Below are 26,303 nucleotides of genomic sequence, written 5' to 3' on the forward strand. Positions count from 1 at the left end.
CGCAAATTTGCGCTTTTCAATTTAAACTGGACCCGAGTTGTACAACCGACCTAGAAAAACACAATCTTTTCAACTATAAAGTTTTTTCAAGTCATTTATGGCAATAATGAAAACATGGACTGGTACCAGGAAAAATATTGCGGGTAAAAGTGAAATTCATAATTGTTCTTCAGTTGTCTCCACGGAATGATTATACTGTAGATTTGATACATTAAGATGTTTCTGATTTAATGCTATCAGACTTTGGGTCTGTAAATTAAAATGAGCAATTTCTCATCTTAATTTTATGTTCAGTTTTAAAGGGTGTATTAAGTTATCTAGAAAACAGCAGTGAATATTTTTCTCTTTTTCAGTGTTGTTGCTTTATTAATATTCCCTACAATTGTATATGTACGAATCATACACAATCTAAAGGACTGTGGTTATTTATATAATAATTATTATATTAGTAGATACCATGTGCCCCCTTTGTTTTTCCTTGATATTTTTAAAGCATTATAAAATGAATCTGGACTTTATATGCGTCAAACGTCTTGTGCATGCACTCTTTATATGTACAGCAAGGTTTAACCATGGATTTAACAAATAAAAAATATTTTGTCCTGCATACAGTGAGATTTTGTCCAATATATATTCGATGAAATCATGTTTAATGATCCTAAAACAAATAAAAATTAAGTTTTTTTTTTTTTTTCTAATGTACAATCATTTATAGTTTTTCTCTGTGCATGAATGCAGCATGTTATCTGCAACCACTAATTTAGAATAATTTTTTTTAACGTTTCACTTCTCGTTAAGGTGTTGATTTGGCTTTGGGAAACTGACCAGCAGTTATGTGCCACTTTATCCCGAAGCAGATATCGGAAGCAACAGGCGGTCGATTAAGTGAGATAATTCTACTATGAAATTCTCTATGTGAGAGCGGAAATATTTACTAATCAAATGCTCAATTGTACAATAGAGGCATGAAAGCAGAACGCTCCACCTACAAATTAGGACACACTGATCTGCAAGATCATACGTTTATTGGTTCTGATGCAGGGAATTTTTGTGTGTGTTCACCGGGATTCAAGGAAAAATGCTTTGCCAATATACAGTATTATTAAGCTTACATAATCAATTGAGGGTGCTCTAACGTTCGCAACTCTGCAGAACCGGGCTCACATCTATCTGGCAGCTGCACTGACATGATGACAAAACAATAAGATACATTACTTATATATTAATTTATTATTGAATAATAGTGTAGTCTACTAGCTCACCTTTTGCTGCACTACCATCGCGTAGCACATCCTCGTGCTCTCTGGCAATGTGACACGTACGATTCCAAAAGGAATATTTGGTAATTCTCACGGTCTCTCCACAGTGCACACTCCTTTTCGATTTCCTCATTCTTAACTTTGATTTATACTTTGCATTTATTTAGGTTATAAGGTTTGCAACTTCACTAAAACAATGTTAGAGCTCCATAACCTCAGGCCTATTGCTTATTTCGCAGATTCCCAAACCAGCATATCACGAAGCGCATTCTGGGTTGAGCGAGCGGCACTGAGCGGCCTTTTTAGTGTTAACTGTAGTAACCATTTAATTAACCATGTCTCTGTTGTAACCAACACATCAGGGGTAACTGATAGTTTCACTTGATAAGGTCTGGTTAGTAAAAGTTTTGTTTATATAGAAGAAACCTAATTTCTACACACACACACACACACACACACACACAAAGAAAAAAAAAAGATGTGAATTAGTATATTCAAATTCTCTACAGCTAACAACTTGCTGCAGTGTCATCATGACATTTGCCAAAGTAACAGATTGTTATCTTTGAGTTTTTTTAAATTGAAATTAAGTTCAAAGATTGCATTTAGCATAAAGGAGCCGAAGAAACTAAAGCTGACATTGAAAATCTAGTGCACAGTATGATCTCAAGTGATAATAAGATGGGCTCTGCTCTTGAAGAGAACACTCAGCCTCAGTTAGCACTTCAAACGAGTAGAGTATGGACACGGTAAACAGCAGTCTCATTTGAAGTCACTTCCTTCCACATTTTCACCACTCAACGCTACTGAACGCTTCTCTTAACTCTATTCCTGAGAGTAAAACTAAAAAATGAAGAAATGTGAGAAATACAAGAGAACAGGGATGTGCAAAACAAAAAGTTTTAAATCAAATAGTCTGTGGATTATCTGAAGGACTAGTTGACTCTCGGCCTTATAGGGATGATTTCGGGTTCATAATTCTGTACATGATTCTCAAGGGATATTTAAGGGTGTTTCCACACTCGGTCCATTTCAGGGGTCTGAGCATGGTTCGCGTGACTTTTGGTCCATATGTGAATAATTCAAATGATCTCAGACCCCTTTAAAACAAACCGAACCGATAACATCTCAGGAGGTGGTCTGAATTCAGTTTTCTTGCAGCCTGCGGTTCGGTTTGCTAATAGCATGCACTGTGAACACAAAGCGCTCCAGGCTCACTTGATTTTCCCTTTCGCATAATTCCAAACATGTTTGACCCTGACAGGTTACCGCACACCAGTAATGATGACGCGGAGAAAAGAGACACGACGAGCTGCTTATTCTGATTCTATGGAGATGACCGAGTAAGGGTGCATTCCATTCCAAAGGGCTCATCCCTATGCCCTAGAGGCTTAACCCTCTAAAGTGAGAGCTTTGGAGGGTTGAAGGATGTAGGGATCAAAAATACCAGTAATTCGGAACGCACTTCAGTGTCATCTATCCAAGCCAAAGGAGCCACTGCCATCACAAAAAGGCTGACACTAATGAACATCACCTGCACCTAATCAGAAATATGTACACATGATTTTGCAAGCTTTTACAGACTATGGAGATGAAGGGATGTCAGGTGTTTTTTGTTTATAGAAACAGATTGCAGTTGCAGCTGGTTTAATGTACACAAAATTACACTTGGCAAACCTCCATATTTGTGACGTATGCTCTGGTTCCGGTTCGCTTGGCAGCGAAGTGTCCATCTGTTGAACCCTAAAGAAGCAGCTATTTATGAGCCCTTTGGTTTGGAACGACCATTCAACATAGCGGCCACAATCATTCCCCCTTCTAAGTGCCCTTTGGAGTCAGATTTATCCCGTTTGGAATGCAGGGCAAGTTGCTGATGAAAACTATTTAAACTGCTCACAAAACAAACTCAAAAAACTTTCTACAGTGTTCTGTACAAATTAAGACTCGAGGGTTTAACTGGATCGCATTGGAATGGAGAGTGACAGATAAGAGATTACCATATGAATATTTTACTATTGTTTGTTGCCCAAGGCTGTCAATACATAAAACCATGATCAATCATATTTTTTGTTGGCAATATGACTAATCTACCATAATCCATGATTTAATTTCTTGAATTTTGCCTCTAAATACAGTATTATTACTATAAAAATACAATGCATTCAGTTTAATGCATTGCTTTTCCCTCTTAATTTATAAAAAACAAGATGTTATATATTTAAAATGTGTAATACAGTTCTTTTTCTTTTTATGCAGAAGATCAATAAAATATGTTTTATTGAACAAAGACACCTGTACTATTGCTAATTATTCATTTTAAGGGTATTAAACATGTTTAATAACCTCACAAGTTAATATGTAGAGATAACTGCACTCTTTTAATATAGCCAAAATAATAATTATCATCATCAATTGTGTCTTAAAAAGTGGTCTGGGTTCCACAAAAACAACAGTGTGAATGCAAAATGGACTGACAGGTCAAGTGCACCAAAGAGAGATCTGAACTCACTTTAAAGGTTACAAATAGTGTGAATGCAAAGAGAACTGGGTTCTTTTTCACTCGGTTCACTTCTTGACCCCTTAAAGAGGTCAGAGTTTGGTTCATTTAAAGAGGACCAAAGTGTGAAAACCCCGAAAAGATGTGTTCTTGCATTTAAAAATAGCTGTTCTTAAAAGTCTGCGTTTTTTAAAAGTCCAAAAAAAAGTCAGCTACTGTTATGTGTAGCTTCTAACTTTTTTGATGAAAAGTAGAATATAAATTTGAAATATATCCTAATAGGCAAGGTTTAGTTACATTTAAATGTTGTTTCGGTTAAAGCAGGTATTTAAATTGTATGCTGTATGATATAAATATGATATGTAATATGATATAAAAATAATATGAATCTTTAGATTATATTTTAACTAGTGTTTATGCTGCCTCATTATCATCAACGAAGTATGTGCTTGCAAATATCTGTTCAGGTGTAAATGTGTAAAATGTGCTGTAAATATGCCCATATTAGAAAATCAGCATATTAGAATGATTTCTGAAGGATCATGTGACACTGAAGACTGCAGTAATGATGCTGAAAATTCAGCTTTGATCACAGGAATAAATTGCATTTTACAATATATTCAAATAGGAAAGTGATTTAAATTGTAAACATATTTCACAATATCACTGTTTTTGCTGTATTTTGGATCAAATAAATGCAGCCTTGGTGAGCAGAAGAGACTTCTTTTAAAAACATTAAAAAATCTTACAGATCTATAAACTTTAAATGGTAGTGTAGGTCTAAAGTTTTTAAGTAAAGTCTTTATGTAAAGAAAATGTATAGTCAGATTACTTCTTTTAACTTAAACTTGATTTTGTGAATAAGCTACAAATAATACATTCAATCGTTAAGTCTCCTCACATTCATTCTCTCTCAGGGGAGGGGTCTTTGTCTCCTCAGGTGTGAATCACATCAATATTCATGATCATCCACTCCTCCTCGCATATGGCCTTTCTAACACTAAAAGTGTCTTACAAAAGTTAAATGACTATATTGTTTTGTATGAATGAGTGATCAGGATGGTTTTCACATCATTTTGTAGCAAAAACTCTAGGCTATAAGATCCAAAAGTCTCAAAAGTCTTGTGAACAAATGTTTAGTGTGTGATATATGGCCTTATTTCAGTGACTGACAATTTTTGTTTTTTCAAAAACCACGCATAAACGTTATTTTCTCAAAAATTCAAACATGTACATACATGTTGTTCACATATTATTGTAGCCCAGTTTGTGCTGAATACAGTGTTATCAGACTTTAGCCATTAATATGTTTTTAAGCAACTGAAAAAAAGCACAAATGTCAAGGCATGTCAAAACTTCTCCAGGGTCCAAAACACCCTCAGACCCCAGAGGGTTAAAGCACTGCCTTTAAATGCCACAAAAAAAAAAAAAAAAAGATAAACTAGCCTACTTACCTAATGGACTTGGTCAATTGTTAAACGACTAGTCAACCACTGTGACCCATCACTACAAGAGAAAGTCGCATGTATTTACACTTTGACAAGTGTCTTGTGAAAGTGTCTTGAAGGTGAATATGACTGCTGTAATTTAGCTGTGTAGTTCATCACCTTGTAGATGTGTGTTTTGCTTGAGCTCATTTTGGATATTTGTGCATGATTGACAGCTGATGCTCTACAGAACAGAACGTGGATATGGGACAACCCCGTAATGCGGCCACCGTCTCTCTGGCTGTCAGGATTTGCATAATCACACTAATATCCCAAATGGCTGGAGTGATTCTAGTAGAGGTGGCTGTCAATCATTATCAGGGGCTCCAGTCAATCACACAAACTCTTATGCATCTAATGGAGGAATTACCTAAAAACTGAACCTCAAATCACAATCAAACTAACTATTGGCCTACTATTTTTACATATATCAAGTAATAGTTTGGAAAGGCCTGAAAAGCATTACCAAGTTGTTGGGCCTCAGGTACTCAGATAAGAGACAAAGGCAGGCCTACACACAGTCATAAAGCCTGACTGCTGCCTATACGAATACTCAAAGCCTGATAACAACAACCACACCAAAATAAAAAAGGAGTCCAAAACAGACTACAGATCCCATGAAGCCTTGCTCACTTTACACCTATGTGTGAAACTCTGAAGGATCGAACTCTCAACTCCTATTGGATGAAACACACTACAGAACGTGTCCCTCAACCATGATGTCATAGAGAGTATAAAAACCTTGGAGATCTTTCTTGGCATTGCTTCCAGCGACAGTATGTGCCTCATCTAGATGCAACCCTGTTGCTCCCAGGTGCAGCCTCGTTGCTCAAGAAAGTCACGTACGTACCTGAAATTTGGCCATACGATCTCCATCTCGCTGGACAAGTTGAGATTTCTCTGTGTTCCACTAAGCACGCTAACGGATCTGAGACCGCTGAGAAATCCACGTCTTCACCCTTTTGCCTCAAGAAGTGAAGAAAGAAGCTTTCTCTTCCTTCTTCAACAAAGTCGACTTTGTTGTTTTCTCCGCCAACCCGCCGAGAATCAGCCGCCGTACTGCCTGCCGACAGAGCGAGGAAATGGCCACCCGTCATCTCTGGCCGGAAACCTCACATGATGTACTCTCCACGAGAGCCACGTCTGCCATTTTGTGCACTCCACTCCTTACACACACACACACCTTCCTCCCATGTATTATAGGCTTAATCATGTTACTGTTTAGTTTGAAGTTCGAAGTCGTAAGTTTATTGGCTGCATTGTATTGATTATTAATTGATATTACTGCATTAATAAACTTTGTTTACTTTAAAGAGAAGTGTTTTTGTATTATTCTGCATGCACCTGTGTCCAAGGCTGGCAGGGGATGTCAGTGCTTGTATTCAAGCCTTCATTGTTTTCTTTGAATGATAATTATTAATTATTGCTAATAACCAAACACGCTCCTGAACGAAGTGCCCAAAAAAGTATAAGACACCTCCCCCTCGCTCTGTAGAGAATCAACAAATAGCTGATGAACTGAATGTGTTTTACTGCAGGTTTGAAAAGCCCAGTTTCACACTCCTCCCCCGCTCTGATCTTCACTTTGCACACACACCAACACCTCCTTGAACCCCCCTCCTCCGCCTCCTGCTACTCAACCTGCACTTATGGTCTGTGAGGAGGATGTGTGCTGGGTCTTTCAGAAACAAAAGTCTAGGAAAGCTTCAGGCCCAGACAGTGTCTCACCTGCCTGTCTGAAAGTCTGCCCTGACCAACTGGCCCCCATCTAAACACAGATCTTTAACAGATCACTGGAGCAGTGTGAAGTTCCTGCTGCTTCAAATGCTCCACCATCATTCCGGTACCCAAAAAACCCAAAATCACAGGACTTAATGACTACAGACCTGTCACTCTCATGTCTGTGGTTATGAAGTCATTTGAGAGACTGGTTTTGGTAAACCTGAAGGACATCACTGGACCCCTGCTATACCCCCTTCAGTTTGCTTACTGAGCAAACAGGTCTGTGGGTGATGCTGTCAACATGGGACTGCATTATATCCTGCAACACCTAAACAGACCTGAGACTTATGCAAGGATCCTATTAGTGGACTTCAGTTCAGCCTTCAATACCATCAAGCCTAATCTTCTCTCAACCAAACTGACCCAGCTCTCCGTGCCAACCACAATCTGTCGGTCGGTCAACAGCTTTCTGACAGACAGCTAGTGAGACTGGGGGAAATCACATCTGAGACACTCACTATTAGCTCTGGTGCTCCTCAGGGATGTGTTCTCTCTCCACTGCTCTTCTCCCTGTACACGAATGACTGCACTGCAAAGGACCCCTCTGTCAAGCTCCTGAAGTTTGCAAATGACACCACGGTCATTGGCCTCATCCGCAATGGTGACGAGTCTGCATACAGATGGGAGGTTGAACAGCTGGCTGTCTGGTGTGGTCACAACAACCTTGAGCTGAACACACTCAAAACAGTGGAGATAATAGTGGACTTCAGGAGAAATCCCCCCCGCACTCCCCTACTCACCATCCTGAAGAGCACTGTGGCAGCAGTGGAGTCATTCAGGTTCCTGGGCTCTACCATCTCTCAGGACCTGAAGTGGGACACCCACATAGACTCTACTGTGAAGAAGGCTCAGCAGAGGTTGTACTTCCTTTGCCAGCTGAAGAAGTTCAACCAGCCACTGGAGCTGCTGACTCAGTTCTACTCAGCCATCATTGAGTCTGTCCTGTGTACATCTATAACTGTCTGGTTTGGTTCGGACGGACAATCAGGACTGCTGAGAGGATTATTGGTGATCCCCTACCCACCCTCTGATACCTGTGCATCTCCAGAGTGAGGAAATGTGAAGGTAGAATCACTCTGGACCCCACACACCCTGCCTACTCCCTTTTAGAACTGTTGCCCTCTGGCCGGCGCTACAGAGCACTCAGCGCCAGGACAACCAGGCACAAGAACAGTTGTTACCCTCAGGCCATTTACCACATGAACAATTAACTAACTTCAGGACTCCCATAGAGCAATAATGTATAAATATGTCATGTACATTTGTAAATTCACTCATATTTAATTCAATAACTATCCATAACCCTACCTTGCACATATATTACCACTTGCACATGTACAAACGGCATTCTATGTTATATGTCCTATTTTTTTGTATGTCTATTTATACTCTTACCTTGTTTTATATTCTGTGTCCCACCATAATGTTCTGTGTGCACTTTCTTGCTTGTTTCTCCTATTACCAAAAAAAGGCCTTGTGTACGTGAGCACACTTGGCAATAAAGCTAATTCTGACTCTTGTAATAATTTATTACAGAAAATGACTACAATATCATTCTCTCTCTGTACTAATGGTAACACATTTACAAGGTTCTGTTTTGCCTGTTAAGTGCTTTTAAAGGAATAGTTCACCTTAAATGAAAATTCTGTCATCCTTCTCACCCTCATTCCATTCTAAACCATATGACTTTCTTCTGTGGAACACACAAGGTGACACTTTGAAGAATGTGCTGAATGTACATTCTTCAAATGTCTCCTTTTGTGTTCCACAGAAGAAAGTCCTACAGGTTATAGTTTATCATGTATCGTGGAGTATTGCATTACCTGACGTAGTGTCCGGGCCACCAGACTCTCCAGAACGGGCCCTCTATCCTCATGGAGAAGATGAACTTCATCCAGAATGAGCAGTCTAACGATCTGAGACAGAGCCACGTCACCCACACTCTTTCTGGTCACCACATCCCATTTCTCAGGAGTCGTCACCAACATCTGCACAAAACAATACAGTTATTAGGCAATTAAGGTCTTGAATATGTTGTCTATTTTCATGAATTTGTTGTCAGTTACATGATTTGCATATGTATTGTACAATGCACTGGCAAGAAAGTGTATAAATTAAAATGTAAATAAAAACCTGCAAAAGTGCATACTCATGTGGAGAAGACACAAACCATGGGTAATTTGTGAAGAGTATTATTTAGCCTTAAATGCATACCTCGGTTCTTAAATGACCCGACACCTCATTTCCAAACCCACTTTGACCAGGGCCACTTTGATGTAATGTCTGATTTCACTAGTACATTTATATAATGGAAAACATTATTTTACTGGATAAACAAAACAAGAAGCATGTAATAAGTGAAAATACTATTTTAAAAACTATAATATTAAAATACTTAAATGTATATAATCAGTGACAGCGTACAGGCATACTGTATCTAACATAATTATGTATTTCTGTTCTCGTGTCACTATTGCCCTCTGCTGGGCTGATTTTTTTTGTCCCACTCCATCCCCAATGGATCATTTTACTCTTTAATGATGAGCATTTTTCATTAAGCTTTACAAGTAAAGAACTGTTTCGCATATGTCCTGGAAGTAATAATAATAAAAAATTTTGTTTGAGTATAGAATCGTTAATTCAGTAAAGTAAAGCAAACCAAATCCTTACGCCCTTTATCATTTCAGGTTTTTAAAAAAATCATATTTTAATAAAATACAGGAAATAAATTACATTTTAAACCGATTAATCAATTAATTGTAGAAATAATCAAAGATTAATAGATTATCAAAATAATCATTAGTTGCAGCCCTAATATGTATATGTATATTTAAAAAATCAAAATAGATAGCCTACTATTCTTTTATTCACTATTTGTCTTTAAAATGGTTTGAACATTTGACACTGTCTGGGCATTCTGTAGATAATTTGTGATAGATACATGTACCCAGGTCATTCGAGATGTAATAATGCTTATGTTTGGCAGGGGAGTGATTGATTGAAAAATGTATCTACAGTATCTATGTATGTCTATAGGTTTATTGACTCCTTGTAATATGTGATGTGAGCAGCTGTGCTACAGATTTTCTTTTTTCTGCAGAACACTAAGGGAGAAAATTTGAATATTTGGGTACACTTATTCAATACAACGCAGTGGATAGTTACTCTGCTTTCAAGCTTCAAAACAGATGCAAAAATGTCATACAAGTGCGCATACTTGCGTGAAAATACCAACACTATTTGGCCATGCCCACTGACTTTGTGTGAATGGCATATCGCATACCACTGCGATTAAGACGTAGCGTATTTAAAATAGCACCCTTTGTTTAGAGGGTTAGGGACCTTCAAAGAAGATATTTTGAGATTACTTCAAACAACCATTCTAAAGAATGCTGGTGTCATTACCTGTTCTTGCATATAATCTGAGGTAGGGAAATCTCATACATTACAGAAAAATATATTGATTTAACAATATGCCCATCTCTTCAGCCACCATACCACAACTGGACAAACACACACTGTTTAATGACTACTCATAGATGCACCACACATATATGGAGCAATATTTGGGTTTTATGACAACTAAGTTACACAAATCTACAGAAATCCCACCAATGCCAACCATCTTAAGATTGTAATCATTCAAGACACCAAGTATGATTATTTTGACACCATTAACCAACATTTTAGAGAAGAAACAATGTACAATGCATAATTAATGGTCTGAGGGCTGTTTACCAACCTGTCTGTGAGTGGTGAAATTCCTATTAAACACTTTCAGTAAAAGCAGTTCATTAAATCTTCTCTCGTTTGCATTTAAATCAATCTGCCCAGCCATTAGAGACTGGCTTTGGAACGGAAAATGCACGTCTGTCGTTAATTAGACCCCCGCTAATCTAAATGGAAGCTCTGGCAAACAGGTAGCACAGCTAAAGTGCTCATTTTAATTACAATAAGAAGCCGAGAGGGGGAAAAAACTACATAGATGCCGACTTGGTTTTCTAACTCACGTCAAACCCCTAGTGAACGATAACAATGTCAATCTCTTATGATGGTATCTGTCAACCTTCTTGGCATGAAAAATGCACAAATGCATTTGCGTTAAAGAAATAATTTGCCCAAAAATTATTGGAAAATAATGGATGAACTATTCCTAACTATACGGAAGTGCGGTTTGTATCTGCAGTCCTGATATCTCAGCAACAGCATGCATCCAGGAGCGGGCGAGTGGTTTTATTGGGGATTGTGGGATTTGTGTTTACAATGAATGTGTGCAGGCTGGTGGGCAGGCGTAACTCGTTACCAGGTCTAGCCCAGCAACAAGACTCGTATCTTAATTACCATGGCACCTGTGAAAAATGCTGCTGTTGCGAGCGGGCTGCCTTTCTGTCATTATGCTAAGCAGCACATACACACCTTCTTCAGACCTATGCACACAAATGCACCATTTCTGTGGCTGCTAAAACATTTGCCTCCTCCCTCAGTTTCCATGGTAACTGTCATCACTCGGAGTGGGTGGTAGTGGGGCGAGTGGAGGGCTGTTTTGCTGGTTGTGGTGGCTTATAGGTGCGCAAAATCAAAATACAATTGAGCCACAGCCACAGAGAAACACCTCCAGTCTTTACATTTAAAGCCCTTTTTACTTTAATACACATTCCTGGTCTTATTGTGAACTATTCAGTGATTTACGGAGCCCATTAGAGTACAGGGAGGGAATTTATTTTCTGAAACAGTTTTGTATTCCCTCACAATAGATTTGCATTCTCTCACAAAAAAGTTTTGCATTCACTTGCAATACCTTTATCCATCCCTTAAGAAAATTAACCATGATTTTACAACAGTAACCACAGTTAATGTAAAAATACCAGACTTATGGTATTTGTAGTAAAGCATACTAACCACAAATTTCACTACAGTAGTCATATTTTAACTATGATATCTGTAGTAAACCATATAGTAATAATACACGAAAAACAAAATTACAAAAATCAATCACTCTGCCAAAAACATGGTCACTACATTTTTACAGTGCATCCGGAAAGTATTCACAGCTTTTCACTTTTTCCACATTTTGTTATGTTACAGCCAATTTTACAGCACTGAAGGTCCCAATGAGCACAGTGGCCTCCATCATCCGTAAATGGAAGAAGTTTGGAACCACCAGGACTCTTGCTAGAGCTGGCCGCCCGGCCAAACTGAGTGATCGGGGGAGAAGGGCCTTAGTCAGGGAGGTGACCAAGAACCCCATGGTCACTCTGACAGAGCTCCAGCATTTTTCTGTGGAGAGAGGAGAACCTTCCAGAAGAACAACCATCTCTGCAACACTCTACCAATCAGGCCTGTATGGTAGAGTGGCCAGACGGAAACCACTCCTCAGTAAAAAAGGCACATGACAGCCTGCCTGGAGCTTGCCAAAAGGCACCTCAAGCACTCTCATTCCATGAGAAACAAAATTATCTGGTCTGATGAAACAAAGATTGAACTCTCTGGCCTGAATGGCAAGCGTCATGTCTGGAGGAAACCAGGCACCGCTCATCACCTGGCCAATACCATCACTACAGTGGCAGCATCATTCTGTGGTGATGTTTTTCAGGGGCAGGAACTGGGAAACTAGTAAGGATCGAGGGAAAGATGAATGCAGCAATGTACAGAGACATCCTTGATGAAAACCTGCTCCAGAGCGCTCTGGACCTCAGACTGGGGCGAAGCTTCATCTTCCAACAGGACAACGACCCTAAGCACACAGCCAAGATAACAAAGGAGTGGCTACGGGACAACTCTGTGAATGTCCTTGAGTGGCCCAGCCAGAGCCCAGACTTGAACCCGCTTGAACATCTCTGGAGAGATCTGAAAATGGCTGTGCTCCCCATCCAACCTGATGGAGCTTGAGAGGTCCTGCAAAGAAGAATGGGAGAAACTGCCCAAAAATAGGTGTGCCAAGCTTATAGCATCATACTCAAAAAGACTTGAGGCTGTAATTGGTGCCAAAGGTGCTTCAACAAAGTATTGAGCAAAGGCTGTGAATACTTATGCACATGTGATTTTTTTTTCTTTTTTTTTCTTTTTTCTTTTTTATTCTTTCCTGAACTGACCTACTGTACCATACGTTCAAAATCTACTTTATTCCAACAAACTGTCTTGCAGCACAGAATGTGCCAGACATCAGGCATTCTTTTAGCTGCTTTTCCAGAGAAGAAAAAAACAAACAAAAAAACAGTTGATTTCCTTGGGTCAAAGATGGCTAATACAAACTAACCCCAATACACTTTAGACAAGGCAAGGCAGGGTTTTGTGTTTCCTCTGAGCAGATATCAGAGAAAGGGATGAGGGCTGGGCAGAGAAATTCAAGGATGAGAGGTCAGTGCGTGCACCCTCGATTAGGTGCTAATTAAACACAGTGTATAAACATAGAAGAATCTCACTTGGCATAGAGCACTGTGCCCTACCTCTTCTGAATAAAGAAGAGTGTAAATAAAAAAGTAATTTAAAGGTTCTGTGTTATAATTTTCTGTGTTTAAACAGTACTTTTTACAGATGTATAAAATCATGTATACTAACAAAAGTTGTTTTATTTAACATGAGGCAATCGCCTCATGAGGGCTGACATGTTGAGATCTATGACCATCCCAAAACTGCTCACTTACTCTCAGGCCCACTCTTACATGTTTTCACAGTTGAAAACACATTTATTTTGCTTGGTTCACACCTCTCATCCACACTGAACAGTGTTTTCTTCCACCGAAAAGAGAATTTAAAAAAATACTCTCTAGCACTGCATACTTTGGAAAATTATGACTTAAAGAAAATCCGTAAACACACCTCCTTTCTATGTAAATTAGCCTTATTATAGATTACGCTTTGTCCACAAAACTGCATGCTATTTGCCCGGCACAATAAACATTGTGCTTTACCATCTGATGAAAGAAAGGCAGTGAACTTTTTTAATTTGTAATTTTATTTTTTTATGTTTGTGTTCAAGCTCTTGTGATCATGGCAATTGGATTTAATCAAATAATGATTTAAATGATGGAGAAAAGTGTTATAACCTGGTGTATTACACAGGACCATGGAATACTCTGTTCTGATTGGTCAATGGTGGCATCTAGCGTTCTGATATTTCTGAGTAACAACTTGACATCCGGGGATTAAGACATATCAGACAGGTCATCCAGGTATTGCGAGTTACTCAGCGATCTCTACATGTAAGATAATAATTTTAAATCAATGTATAATATTTAATTTACTTATTTATTAAGTAGTATTGTAATAAGCTGTATAATAAGCAGTCAGATGGTCATTTTCGCAAAATAAACACCAACAGGTCTCCGACGCATATTGGAGGTGGAATTCAGCTGTTCAGCGATGTCTTTTTTTTTTTTTTCACATAACATAATTTCAATGCAAATCAATAGTTCATGTCTATTAATGTATTTATTTGGTTAATAGCCATGTAATACGTGGGGGAAATGTGTGAAAATGTTATTGCAAAATAAACCCCTTCAGGGTTATACAACACCTGATCACACTGTCAGGGTTTATTTTGTGAAAACAACCAGCTGACGTGTGGTGTAGTCAACACATTTTCAGCATGTTAAAGAGATGATTCAGGTGTCTGGATCAAGGTAGTGGAGGGATGCTGTAGAGGTCCGACAGAGTAAGCCAGATCGAGTTGAATCTCTGCTGCATTCTGTGCTATAAAGTGTGCAGAATCGGCCCACAAGATCAGGGATTGCGAGTGAAAATAGCATTCAGCACAGATTTTGTGGGTGTGTTTGCACAACTGCCTGATCTGCATAATTCCTTTAGTGAATCAGAAACGAAACCAGCACAGACGCAATTCATTCTTAGTGAATTCATCCCTGAGTTTTCAACCGTAAAAATATTAGTGTGGATGTAGCCTCAATAATGGTATGTTTCTGATACATTTCATTATTTTTGTGCTTCTGTTTGGTGTCGTTAATGCTGCCGAAATCACACACTTCAGCTTTTAAGTTGACTTCAGTGTTAAATTTGTTGGTTTATGGTATAATTTACATACACCAACCGGGGAAGTTATCTGGTGAGATTGGTCCAACTTCCAACATCCAGACTGGATATTAACCAACCCTTCCCAACTCCAAGTTTAGTTTAATTTTATATGCTGCATTACTGCTACAACTGTCTGGGAGGGCTAGGGCTTAAATCCTCTAAAACAAAATTATATTAAAACAAATTCAGGTATAAGATATTTAAAGGTCAGTAATTTGAGTTACTAGTACAGCAATTAAAAACATAATATTCCCCTTCTAATTAATGCATAACACTTTAAGATTCAAGTTCTTCTTGTATCTAATATTAGTCATACTAATGTATCTTTGATGGCTACATAACCAAACTAGCAGGGTAGCAATCTTATAACCCATGCTCTTTCTTATTTAAATGCCAGCACCGCCTCTGACAGCACAAATTTAGTCTTCAATAAGGTTATTTGCACGGTTGTGTGTTCTATGTATTAGGCACTTTACTGTACAGTGGTTACTATGGCAACAAGAAAATAAGATGACAAAAAAGTGCTATGATCCAAGCAGCAGAAAGTGACAGGCTCACTGAAACAATTTACTGGGGTGTGTGTGGTGTGGGGATGTTGAATGACCATTGGGATGGTTGAAATCAAATTATTGCTTTAATATAACATATTATATGTAGCGCAACCTCTGACTGAAATGTACGTTCCTTTCCATGCAGCGGCATTTTGCATAATCATGGTATAAAGGATATTTGCTAATTTGATGTGTTTTTTGGGGTGGTTTTGTGGTAGATAAATATATTTTGAACTGATCCTGGTGTAGATAAATGTGTTTTGGGGTGGTGTTGGGGTAGATAAGTGTTTTTGGAGGTGGTTTTTTTGGGGTAGATAAATATATTTTGGACTGATGTTGGTGTAGATAAATGTGTTTTTGGGGTGGTGTTGAGGTGGATAAGTATGTTTTGGGGTGGTGTTTGGGGTATGGCAAAGATGTGTATATTGGGTGATTTTGGGGTTGATGTGTGTGTACTGGGATGATTTTAGGATTGATATGTGTGTATCAGGATGATGTTGGGATAGATTATTACAAAATTATTAAAATGAATAAAAAAAGTAAAAGAATACAGAAATAATGATGCAGTGCAATCAGTAACTACAGCACAGTGCTCAGTGAATAAATGCACAGCTAAACAGATGTGTTTTCAGTCTGGAATTGTATGTGGCTACCGTTGGAGCACACCTGACCTTCTGGAAGCTGGCTGGATCTTCTGGAAGCTGGATTCAGCTGCGTGTGGCATAATAGCTAAACGCAGTCTCACCTTGTTTTGAGTGAACCCTTGGAATTTCTAACTGACTTGATCCTAATTATCTGAGAGGTCTGATAATTTATATTCAACAAGCATATCTGCAATGTAATTAGGTCCTAGGCCATTGAGTGATTTAAAAACAAGTAATAGTACTTTAAAATCAATTCTAAATGTAACTGGAAGCCAGTGTAAAGACATGAGGACTGGAGTAATATGCTCAGATTTTTTGGTTCAGATGAGAATCCTTGAATGAGCTGCAGGTGTCTGACGGTCTTTTTGGGAAGGCCGGTGAGAAGTCTTTTGTAGTAGTCCACCTTACTGGTGATGAATGCATGAACAAGTTTCTCTAAGTCTTGACTGGGTACAAAATATCTAATTCTCGCTATATTTTTAGATGATAGGCTTAGGCTTATTTAGTAATTGATTTGATGTGACTACTGAAACTAAGGTCTGACTCCAAAATAACACCAAGATTCCTTACTTGATTTTTTGTCTTTAGACCCTTGGAGTCAAGGTATGTGTTCACCTTGGGAATTTCACCTTTGTTGCCAAATACAATGACCTCTGTCTTGTTGTTTAACTGAAGGCAGTTTTGCACATCCAACTGTTAATTTCATCAATGCACTTGCACAGAGAGTCTATAGGGCTGTAGTCATTTGGCGATAGGGCTAGGTAAATCTGGGTGTCGTCTGCATAGCTACGGTAATGGTAATAATTAGTACCATAGTTTGGATTAGTGGGAGCATATACAGTTTGAACAGGAGTGGTGCAAGTATTGAGCCTTGTGGGACCCCACACATCATGGATGTCCACTTAGATTCATAGTTCCCTATGTTCACATAGTAGCCCCTCCCTACTAGATATGACCTGAACCAGCCGAGGACCATCCCAGTGAGCCTTACTCAGTTTTCCAGTCTGTCTAGGAGAATGTTGTGGTCAACAGTGTCAAAGGCAGATCTAGTAATACCAACACTGATATTTTGCCTAAATCAGTATTTAACCGAATATCATCGAGTATCTTTATGAGCGCCGTCTCTGTGTTGTGATGCGGTCAGAAACCAGATTGGAAATTGTCCAAGTAGCCATTTGAATTTAAGAATTTGTTCAGCTGATTGAAAACAACCTTTTCAATGATCTTGCCTATGACAGAAATATTTGAGATTGGTCTGTAGTTGTTAAATATGGAGTTATCCAGATTGCTCTTTTTTAGAATGGGCTTGACAGCTGCAATTTTCAGGGACTTCGGAAACGTGCCTGAAAGGAGTGAGGCATTGACTATTTCTAACATATTTTTTATTTAATTTTTTCAGACAGTTAAACACATTTTTGAAAAATAAAGTAGGGAGTGTGTCAAGACAGCAGGTCGACGTTTTAAGATGCTGTACTATTTCTTCCAGGGTTTTGCCATCTATTGCCTCAAAATCAGAGGGTGTTGTTTATGTTGCTGTTTATAATGTTTGAGAAGAAGGTCTGCCTATCTGTGCCTTGTTCCATATTGAAAGCATGAAGGCTGTCTTTATAGATATTATAATGAACTTCAAGTTTTGTTTTCTATCACATTCATTCTGCTTTCCTGTATTTTATTTTCATGCTTTGTACTGCCGTTGTGTTTTCCATGGTGCTTTACGCCTGGCAGTAATCTTCCTGACCTGTACAGGACCAATGTCATCAACAGCATTTTTAACTTTTGAGTTAAAGTTATCGAGAAAAACATCAACACATTCTGCGAATATACTTGGTGTCATAGATACAGCCTTCATAGATTGCACATCAGTATTCTCATTTATGTACCTCTTTTTGACAGAGACAGATCTAACTTCAGTGGTAGGAGAAATCAATACATCAAAGAAAATACAGAAATGGTCAGATAGTGCTACGTCCTTAATAAGGGTGGATGAAATGTTCAGACCATTAATAATGAGCAGATCCAATGTGTCCATGATTGTGTGTGGGTCCATTTACATGCCGAGTCAGATCAAGTGTTTAAAACTGTTGTGAGTTCCTTAGCAGTGTTGTGTTCAGGATTATCTACTGTATATGAATGTGGAAATCCCAAGCAATAACAAAACAATCAAATTCAGAGAAAGTTGCTGATAATAGTTCGGTAAAATCATCAACAAAGGCTGGAGAGTATTTTGGAGGCCTGTAAATAATTAGAAATAGAATGCGTTGAGCACCTTTTAGTAAAATACTTAGACATTCAAAGGTCAAGTAATCACCAAGTGACACTTGCTTGTATTGAAAGAAATCTTTAAATATTGCAGCTAATCCTCCACCTCTCCTAACAGCTCTACAGACACTCATAAAAGTAAAGTTTGGAGGGGCTGATTCATTGAGGACTGTTGCACTGCAGCTGTCATCTAGCCAAGTTTCATTTAGAAACATAAAATCCAGGTTGTTTGCAGTGATGAGGTCATCAATTAAAAATGACTTGTTGTTAAATGAGCAGATGTTTAAAAGTGCTAACTTGGCAGTATCTGTTTTTGGCCCCACAGCAACCTCAGATTGACATCTAATAGGCAACAGATTAGATACAGTAGGTTTGCCATACACCTTGAGAATGCCTTAGTCTTTCTGTCATTTAATCAAACAGATACAGAGAAAGCTACAGCCACATCAGGTTCCCGCTTGTTCTGTGTACATTTGTGAATGCGACTGCTACCATAGCGTGGACCGACACACATCACTGAGAGCAGTTATCAGTTGTTTGTTCTTCACCAAGAGCAGAAGGAAAACGATGTGTGCCCTGGCATTGTGGCAACGGCCAAAGAGCTCTCTCAGAAGGAGGGGGATGGCGAGCTGGGTCCGCAGGCTTTGGTGGTAGAGAGGCCCATCGTTTTTTTGGTTGGTATCTAGAGGCTTGCAGCAATGGAGTGGGAGAGCTTTCTCCCAGCATACATGGGGTGATGTTGGGGCATACATGTGTGTATTGGGGTGATTTTGGGGTTGATGTGTGTGTATTCACATATTTGGGGTTGATTTCACAAAAAATTAAACAATGTAATATCTGGAGTCATCATTGTGTAATTGTAAATTGTGTATAAAAATAAATAATTAAATAGTTAAATAATATTTGTTTTTAGAACACAAAACTCCATAAGATGTTGGTTAATGGAGAAAAATAACCTTGAGAGAAACCAGGCTCACTGTGGGAGCCAGTTCCCCTCTGGCTAAACAACATGAATATAATGCCAATATTAGTTATTTGTGTGCAGTGCAAGTCATGGTTTAAAATGTGTGTGTACTGGGGTTATGTTAGGGTAAATATGTGTGTACTGGGGTTATGTTAGGGTAAATATGTGTGTATTGGGGTGATATTGGGATAGATTTGTGTAAATTGGGGGGATGTTGGGGAAGATATGTGTACATTGGATGATGTTGGGGTGTAAATGTGTGTACTGGGGTGATGCTGGGGTAGATTTGAGTGTATTGGGAGATTTTGGGGTTGATATGTGTATATTGGGGTGATGTTAGGGTAGATATGTGCTTACTTGGGTGATGTTGGGGTAGATATGCATGTATTGGGTTGATGTTGGGATAGATACAATATATTGCCAAAAGAATGTGGAAAACCAAAATAATTGAGTTTAGGTATTTCATTGCTAAATGGTTAATTAAATCCAGCATATAGCAATGTAATCTCCATTAACAAACATCGGCAGCACAATGGGTGATCCTGAAGAACTCAGTGACTGTTATAGAATGACACCTTTGCCACAAGTCAGTTCGGGAAATTTCTGCCCTATTAAATCTGCCCCGGTCAACTGCAAGTGCTATTACTGTGAAGTGGAAGCATCTAGCAGCAACAACAGCTCAGTGGGGCCGTCAAGTGCTGAAGCACGTAGCATCGCCTATAATCAGCAAATTGCCTATAATCTGTTGTATCACTTACTACAGAGCACCAAACTGCCAAGCACAAGAACTGTGTGTCAGGGGCTTCAAAAAATGGGTTTCTATGGCCAAGCAGTTGGGTAACGGAAGATGCCAGGAGAAGGCTATCTGCCGGAATGCATAGTGCCTACTATAAAGTGTGGTGTTGGAGGGATAATGGTCTGGGGCTGTTTTTCAGGGTTAGGCTTATAAATTCCAGTAAAGGGTAATATGAAGGGTAATGCTACCAGATATAAAGACATTTTAGACAATTGGGTGCTTCCATCTTTGTGGGAACAGTTTGGGAAAGGCCCTTTCCTGTTCCAACATTGCAGTACCCCTGTGCAACTCCATATTAATGCCCATGGTTTTGTAATATGATGTCCAACAAGCACATATAAGTGTGATGGTCAGGTGACCACAAATATTTGGCCACATACTGGCCATATACATACTGGGTGTACTGGGTGGTGTTGGGGTCGATAAGTGTATTTTAGGTATACTGTATAAGCGATGAAAAGAAATAGAATGATTAAAGTGGACAACAATGAAAGGAATGTGTAATATGGAAATGAGAGTGCTGGTGGAGAGATAAATTAGGAGGAAGAGAAAGTGAAAGATTAAGAGACAGACAGACAAAGGATAAAAAGAACAAAAGCCTTCACTGCGATGAAAGGAAATAAACAATAAATAATAGAATAGTTAGGTTGTAACCTGCTGTTCACTTTAGGCAGCACTGGGAGATACAGCTCTCCAGATCCACCAATCAATATCTAATGACCACCTCAAGGGTCTCAACAAGCCACGACACACCACCTTATGCTTGCTATGCCATTGTGTGCAATTAACTAAAATAACATGTACAACACACTGTGTGAATAGCCAAACACACAACACATGCAGTGACACATCCTTTCTGAGCTCCATGAGTCAGTCTACATTAATGACAACCTGTTTTTCCTGTCTCAGCATCTACCACACACCACAGAGACATCTCCAACAATGCAATTTTTTTCCTCAGTATTTTTGTCTTGTTTTCTAGAATTCCTGTAAAATATATTAACATCCTTAAAACAAGATACATTTACTTGGGAAGAGAAACAACATCTGAGAAATCAGAAAAAGTTTAGTGACGTTAATGCATAAAACAAGAAAAAAACCACCTACCATTCAAGTAAGAAAAACTCAGTTCAAGGGAAATCAATTTTATTTCTCTTACCCTATTAAGTGTGCCGTCTGCCGTTTAGATATGTTTACTGGAAAACAAAAATACTGAGTGGAACAAGAAAATAATTGTGGCAGTGAAAATAGGCAAGATCCTTAATATTCTCCCAGCTAACCACTGCAGAGATCGTCATTTTTAAAGAACTGTGAAAAAGCCTGTCGCTGTTCAAAACACGTATCTGAGGGGGCAGTAAAGCACTACTTTCAGCATGAGAGAAGGTGTGATGGCACCTTATTATTCTACAACACATTCCCTCACTTCATATCTCTCAGTTTTTGCTTTGTTTGCTCTGCTGTTGGGAAGGTACAGTGAGGGCACTCAATTGATGTGGTCAGAGGACAGTGAGTTTCCTGTGGGAGAACATGAGGACTGTTTTCTTTTATTCAGCCATTGATATTACATTCTTCACATCACTCGAACCCTGACCCCTTCCTGTTCTATACAATCCACTAAACCTATTCCTCATATCCTCACTCGTTTTAACAATTAACTGCTCTCAGAAGTCTCTGTTTAGCCATTAATACATGAATCTACAGGGAAGAGAATGTGAGAAAGAAAATTTTCTTTTTAAAGGAACACCCAAAATAAAAACACACAACGGAGGTCAAGATGTTCACAGAAAAAGGACTTAAATATCGAGTTTTTCCTCACCTATTGAATGCCTTCAGAAGACTTACAATATGACGCACGAGTCACATACACTATTGTTATGACACTTCTGCCTCCTTTGATAAGCGCTATCGACTGCCATTGTATTGAAAAAACAAACCAAAAACACAGCGTGCGCACATACCTTTCTATATACGCACGTGCACACTCACCGCCGCTGTCATGCAACATCAGCTATGCTCAGATATTCGTTGATGTTTATTAAATTCGTTACATCCTTTTAATTCTTGAAAATGGACATCTCACAATTCATACACATTTGATAGGCTATTGATAAATATATTTTTTATGATGAAATCATAATGTGGGCCACAAAAGATGGCTCGAGGGCCGCATGTTTTCTAGCGCTGCCCTAGCATGTACATATCCGTGTTCACTGTCTAAGAGGCCAGTGATGTGGAATGTGTAACTAGTATGAAGCGTTTAGAATAATTATTATTATTATAATATTTTTAAATATTATTATTATTATTATTATTTTAGGTCAAAGCCACAACCATTCAGGCTGAGGATTTAACACTGTAATTGGACAACATGTTTGCTTTTAAATGACTACACCTAAAATCCTCATAAAAGTAATAAAATGCTCCTGAAAATCAATTTCACGGGGCAAATATCGCCCCTTAACAAGTGCCAGGAATAATATTTATGTTTTGCATTAAACGTTAAGTTATATATATATATATATATATATATATATATATATATATATATATATATATATATACACTATATTGCCAAAAGTATTCGCTCATCTGCCTTTAGACGCATATGAACTTAAGTGACATCCCATTCTTAATCCATAGGGTTTAATATGATGTCGGCCCACCCTTTGCAGCTATAACAGCTTCAACTCTTCTGGGAAGGCTTTCCACAAGGTTTAGGAGTGTGTTTATGGGAATTTTTGACCATTCTTCCAGAAGCGCATTTGTGAGGTGGGACACTGATGTTGGATGAGAAGGCCTGGCTCGCAGTCTTCGCTCTAATTCATCCCAAAGGTGCTCTATCGGGTTGAGGTCAGGACTCTGTGCAGGCCAGTCAAGTTCTTCCACACCAAACTCGCTCATCCATGTCTTTATGGACCTTGCTTTGTGCACTGGTGCGCAGTCATGTTGGAACAGGAAGGGGCCATCCCCAAACTGTTCCCACATAGTTGGGAGCATGGAATTGTCCAAAATCTCTTGGTATGCTGAAGCATTCAGAGTTCCTTTCACTGGAACTAAGGGGCCAAGCCCAGCTCCTGAAAAACAACCCCACACCATAATCCCCCTCCACCAAACTTCACAGTTGGCACAATGCAGTCAGACAAGTACCGTTCTCCTGGCAACCGCCAAACCCAGACTCGTCCATCAGATTGCCAGATGGAGAAGCGTGATTCGTCACTCCAGAGAACGCGTCTCCACTGCTCTAGAGTCCAGTGGCGGCGTGCTTTACACCACTGCATCCGACGCTTTGCATTACACTTGGTGATGTATGGCTTGGATGCAGCTGCTCGGCCATGGAAACCCATTCCATGAAGCTCTCTACGCACTGTTCTTGTGCTAATCTGAAGGCCACATGAACTTTGGAGGTCTGTAGCGATTGACTCTGCAGAAAGTTGGCGACCTCTGCGCACTATGCGCCTCAGCATCCGCTGACACCGCTCTGTCATTTTACGTGGCCTACCACTTCGTGGCTGAGTTGCTGTCATTCCCAATCGCTTCCACTTTGTTATAATACCACTGACAGTTGACTGTGGAATATTTAGTAGCGAGGAAATTTCACGACTGGACTTGTTGCACAGGTGGCATCCTATCACAGTACCACGCTGGAATTCACTGAGCTCCTGAGAGCGGCCCATTCTTTCACAAATGTTTGTAGAAGCAGTCTGCATGCCTAGGTGCTTCATTTTATACACCTGTGGCCATGGAAGTGATTGGAACACCTGAATTCAATTATTTGGATGGGTGAGCGAATACTTTTGGCAATATAGTGTATATATATATATATATATATATATATATATATATATATATATATATTCACTGGTAAATGATGATGAAAACCTACTCATTCTGATACCATCCTCACTATTTTGATAATACTGTAACTCATCTGTTAGCCAGTTAGATATATTGTTTACCTTGGTGGAAAGTTTAAATCAGCAGAATAAAAGGGGCCTGGGTAGCTCAGTGGTAAAAGACGCTGGCTACCACCCCTGGAGTTCGCTAGTTCGAATCCCAGGGCGTGCTGAGTGACTCCAGCCAGGTCTCCTAAGCAACCAAACTGGCCCGATTGCTAGGGAGGGTAGAGTCACATGGGGTAACCTCCTCGTGGTTGCTATAATGTGGTTCATTCTCGGTGGGGCGCATGGTGTGTTGGGCGTGAAGCCTCCACACGCGCTATGTCTCCGTGGCAACGTGCTCAACAAGCCACGCAATAAGATGTGCGGATTGATAGTCTCAGACGCGGAGGCAACTGGGATTCGTCCTCCGCCAACCGGATTGAGGCGAATCACTACGCGACCACGAGGACTTAAAAAGCACACTGGGAATTGGGCATTCCAAATTGGGTGAAAAAGGAAAATAAATCCAAAAAAATAAATAAATAACCATGTTAATCCAAAGTGATGTTTAATGCATTACAGAATTCCACATATTGTAACTGTTAGCGACAGCACTGTCCCGACAGTGCAAGTGACAGTTCCATCAACTGGCCCAACACTTTCACTCTGGCCCTCACAATCACTCTGGAAGTTTCATTCCTGTTGTAATTTTGGGCTGGAATAAAATTGCAGAACATGCAATAGAGCCACAATGACCTCAAACCAAACAAGTTATTAAACACTACTGCAAGAGCATGCTCAAAAACACTCCCATTAAAAACAGCCTGTACATTAAGGCTATGCAACGGATGCAAAAGATAAAAACAGAATGCACTGATCAGTACCTGCAATTTGTTTCCTACCCTGGACTCAAACTGATATCGTGTTCCATCATAAAATCATTATCAGTTCAAGAGTTGCTGACAAACTCAACTTTCAAAGACGTGGCAAATGCCTCTAAAGCCTAGTGTACACAACTCGAGCTCGTCTCCTTTGATGTTCTGAGTCGGCAACTGGTCTGCGACAAGAAGTCTTGGATCTCAGGACGAACGGTCTTGTTGTGTGTGCACTCCTGCGACAGGCTGAGACGAGTCCCGGACGCTACAACTGTTTTCAAAACTGCCTGATATCCAGACGTCTTGTCATGTGTGTGCACTGTCCCGACGAGTGAAAGACAGACAACGAGCAACAGCTAATGAAATATAGAGAGAGCGCAAGAGGAGGCCCAAGTATTAGGAAGCAGAAGACAAAAACTGACAAAAAAAGACAATGAAACTTCACCCGCATCTCCCTATACTCTCTGTCTTTATTATTTTAATCTCTTTTTCTTAAATGTTTCCTTTTGCAAATAGCAAAATGGGTACGAGCCGTTCTTTTATGTTTGTTGAAAGAGGGGAACAAGATTTGGGTAGCAGGAGACAAAAAGAATAATTAAAAAAATAAAACCTCACCTACTTCTCCCTACCCACTGTTTTTTATTATTGTCAGCTGTTTTTATCATTTTTTCCTTTGCAAACGGTGCCAATAAAGCACGAAAACAGGCGAGAGACAGTCTTTAATGTTTTTTTTTCATGTATCAAGAATAAACTGCGCAAGTTTGTGAATGAATTTCGAATTTTAATTTTAAGATGCATTTTTGGTGATCCGTTTCAAACGGGATGATGCTAAGGGCAGCTGAAATGGCCGGTTTTTCGCAGGTTCTATGCGGATTTCAAGGGAAAAAGAGAATTTTTAAAAAGCAAATGCAAGATCATGTACAACAGGGACACAGATATGAGCAGCATACACACTAGAAGCTCAGTTACAGGTACTGCATTAAAATAACTCAGAATTTCATTCTAAACACCACTTTTGGAATATTAAGAGAAACTGTGCACCGGTTAGCTATTTTCTTTCTCGTCTTTTACTTTTTTGCGCTTTATTAACATTCAGTAAAACACAGAAGTAGCGATTGATGTATGTCCTCATGAAATCAAAGACTCTCTCCTCAATATACCAACACAAGAGGTCAAAAGAGACGACCAGGTGTAATGTTGATGTCTCACTCGTACATTTGTGATCGGATCACCCAAAACACATCTTAACACCAGGTGTAAACCTGACATGAATGGTCATGTTC

The 26,303-nt window shown here is 39.3% G+C and overlaps 1 protein-coding gene across 1 annotated transcript in view; it reads right to left on the reverse strand.

Moving 5' to 3' along the window:
- ascc3 (activating signal cointegrator 1 complex subunit 3) overlaps window positions 1-26,303 on the reverse strand; it is a 295,431-nt gene that overhangs the window by 151,433 nt on the left and 117,695 nt on the right. The window contains exon 11 of the mRNA XM_051720604.1: window positions 8,849-9,013. Within this exon, the coding sequence (XP_051576564.1) occupies window positions 8,849-9,013 (165 nt within the window). The remainder of the gene's footprint in view (window positions 1-8,848; window positions 9,014-26,303) is intronic.

This window comes from Myxocyprinus asiaticus, chromosome 16 (assembly GCF_019703515.2).
Source record: "Myxocyprinus asiaticus isolate MX2 ecotype Aquarium Trade chromosome 16, UBuf_Myxa_2, whole genome shotgun sequence".
Classification (NCBI taxonomy): Eukaryota; Metazoa; Chordata; class Actinopteri; order Cypriniformes; family Catostomidae; genus Myxocyprinus; species Myxocyprinus asiaticus.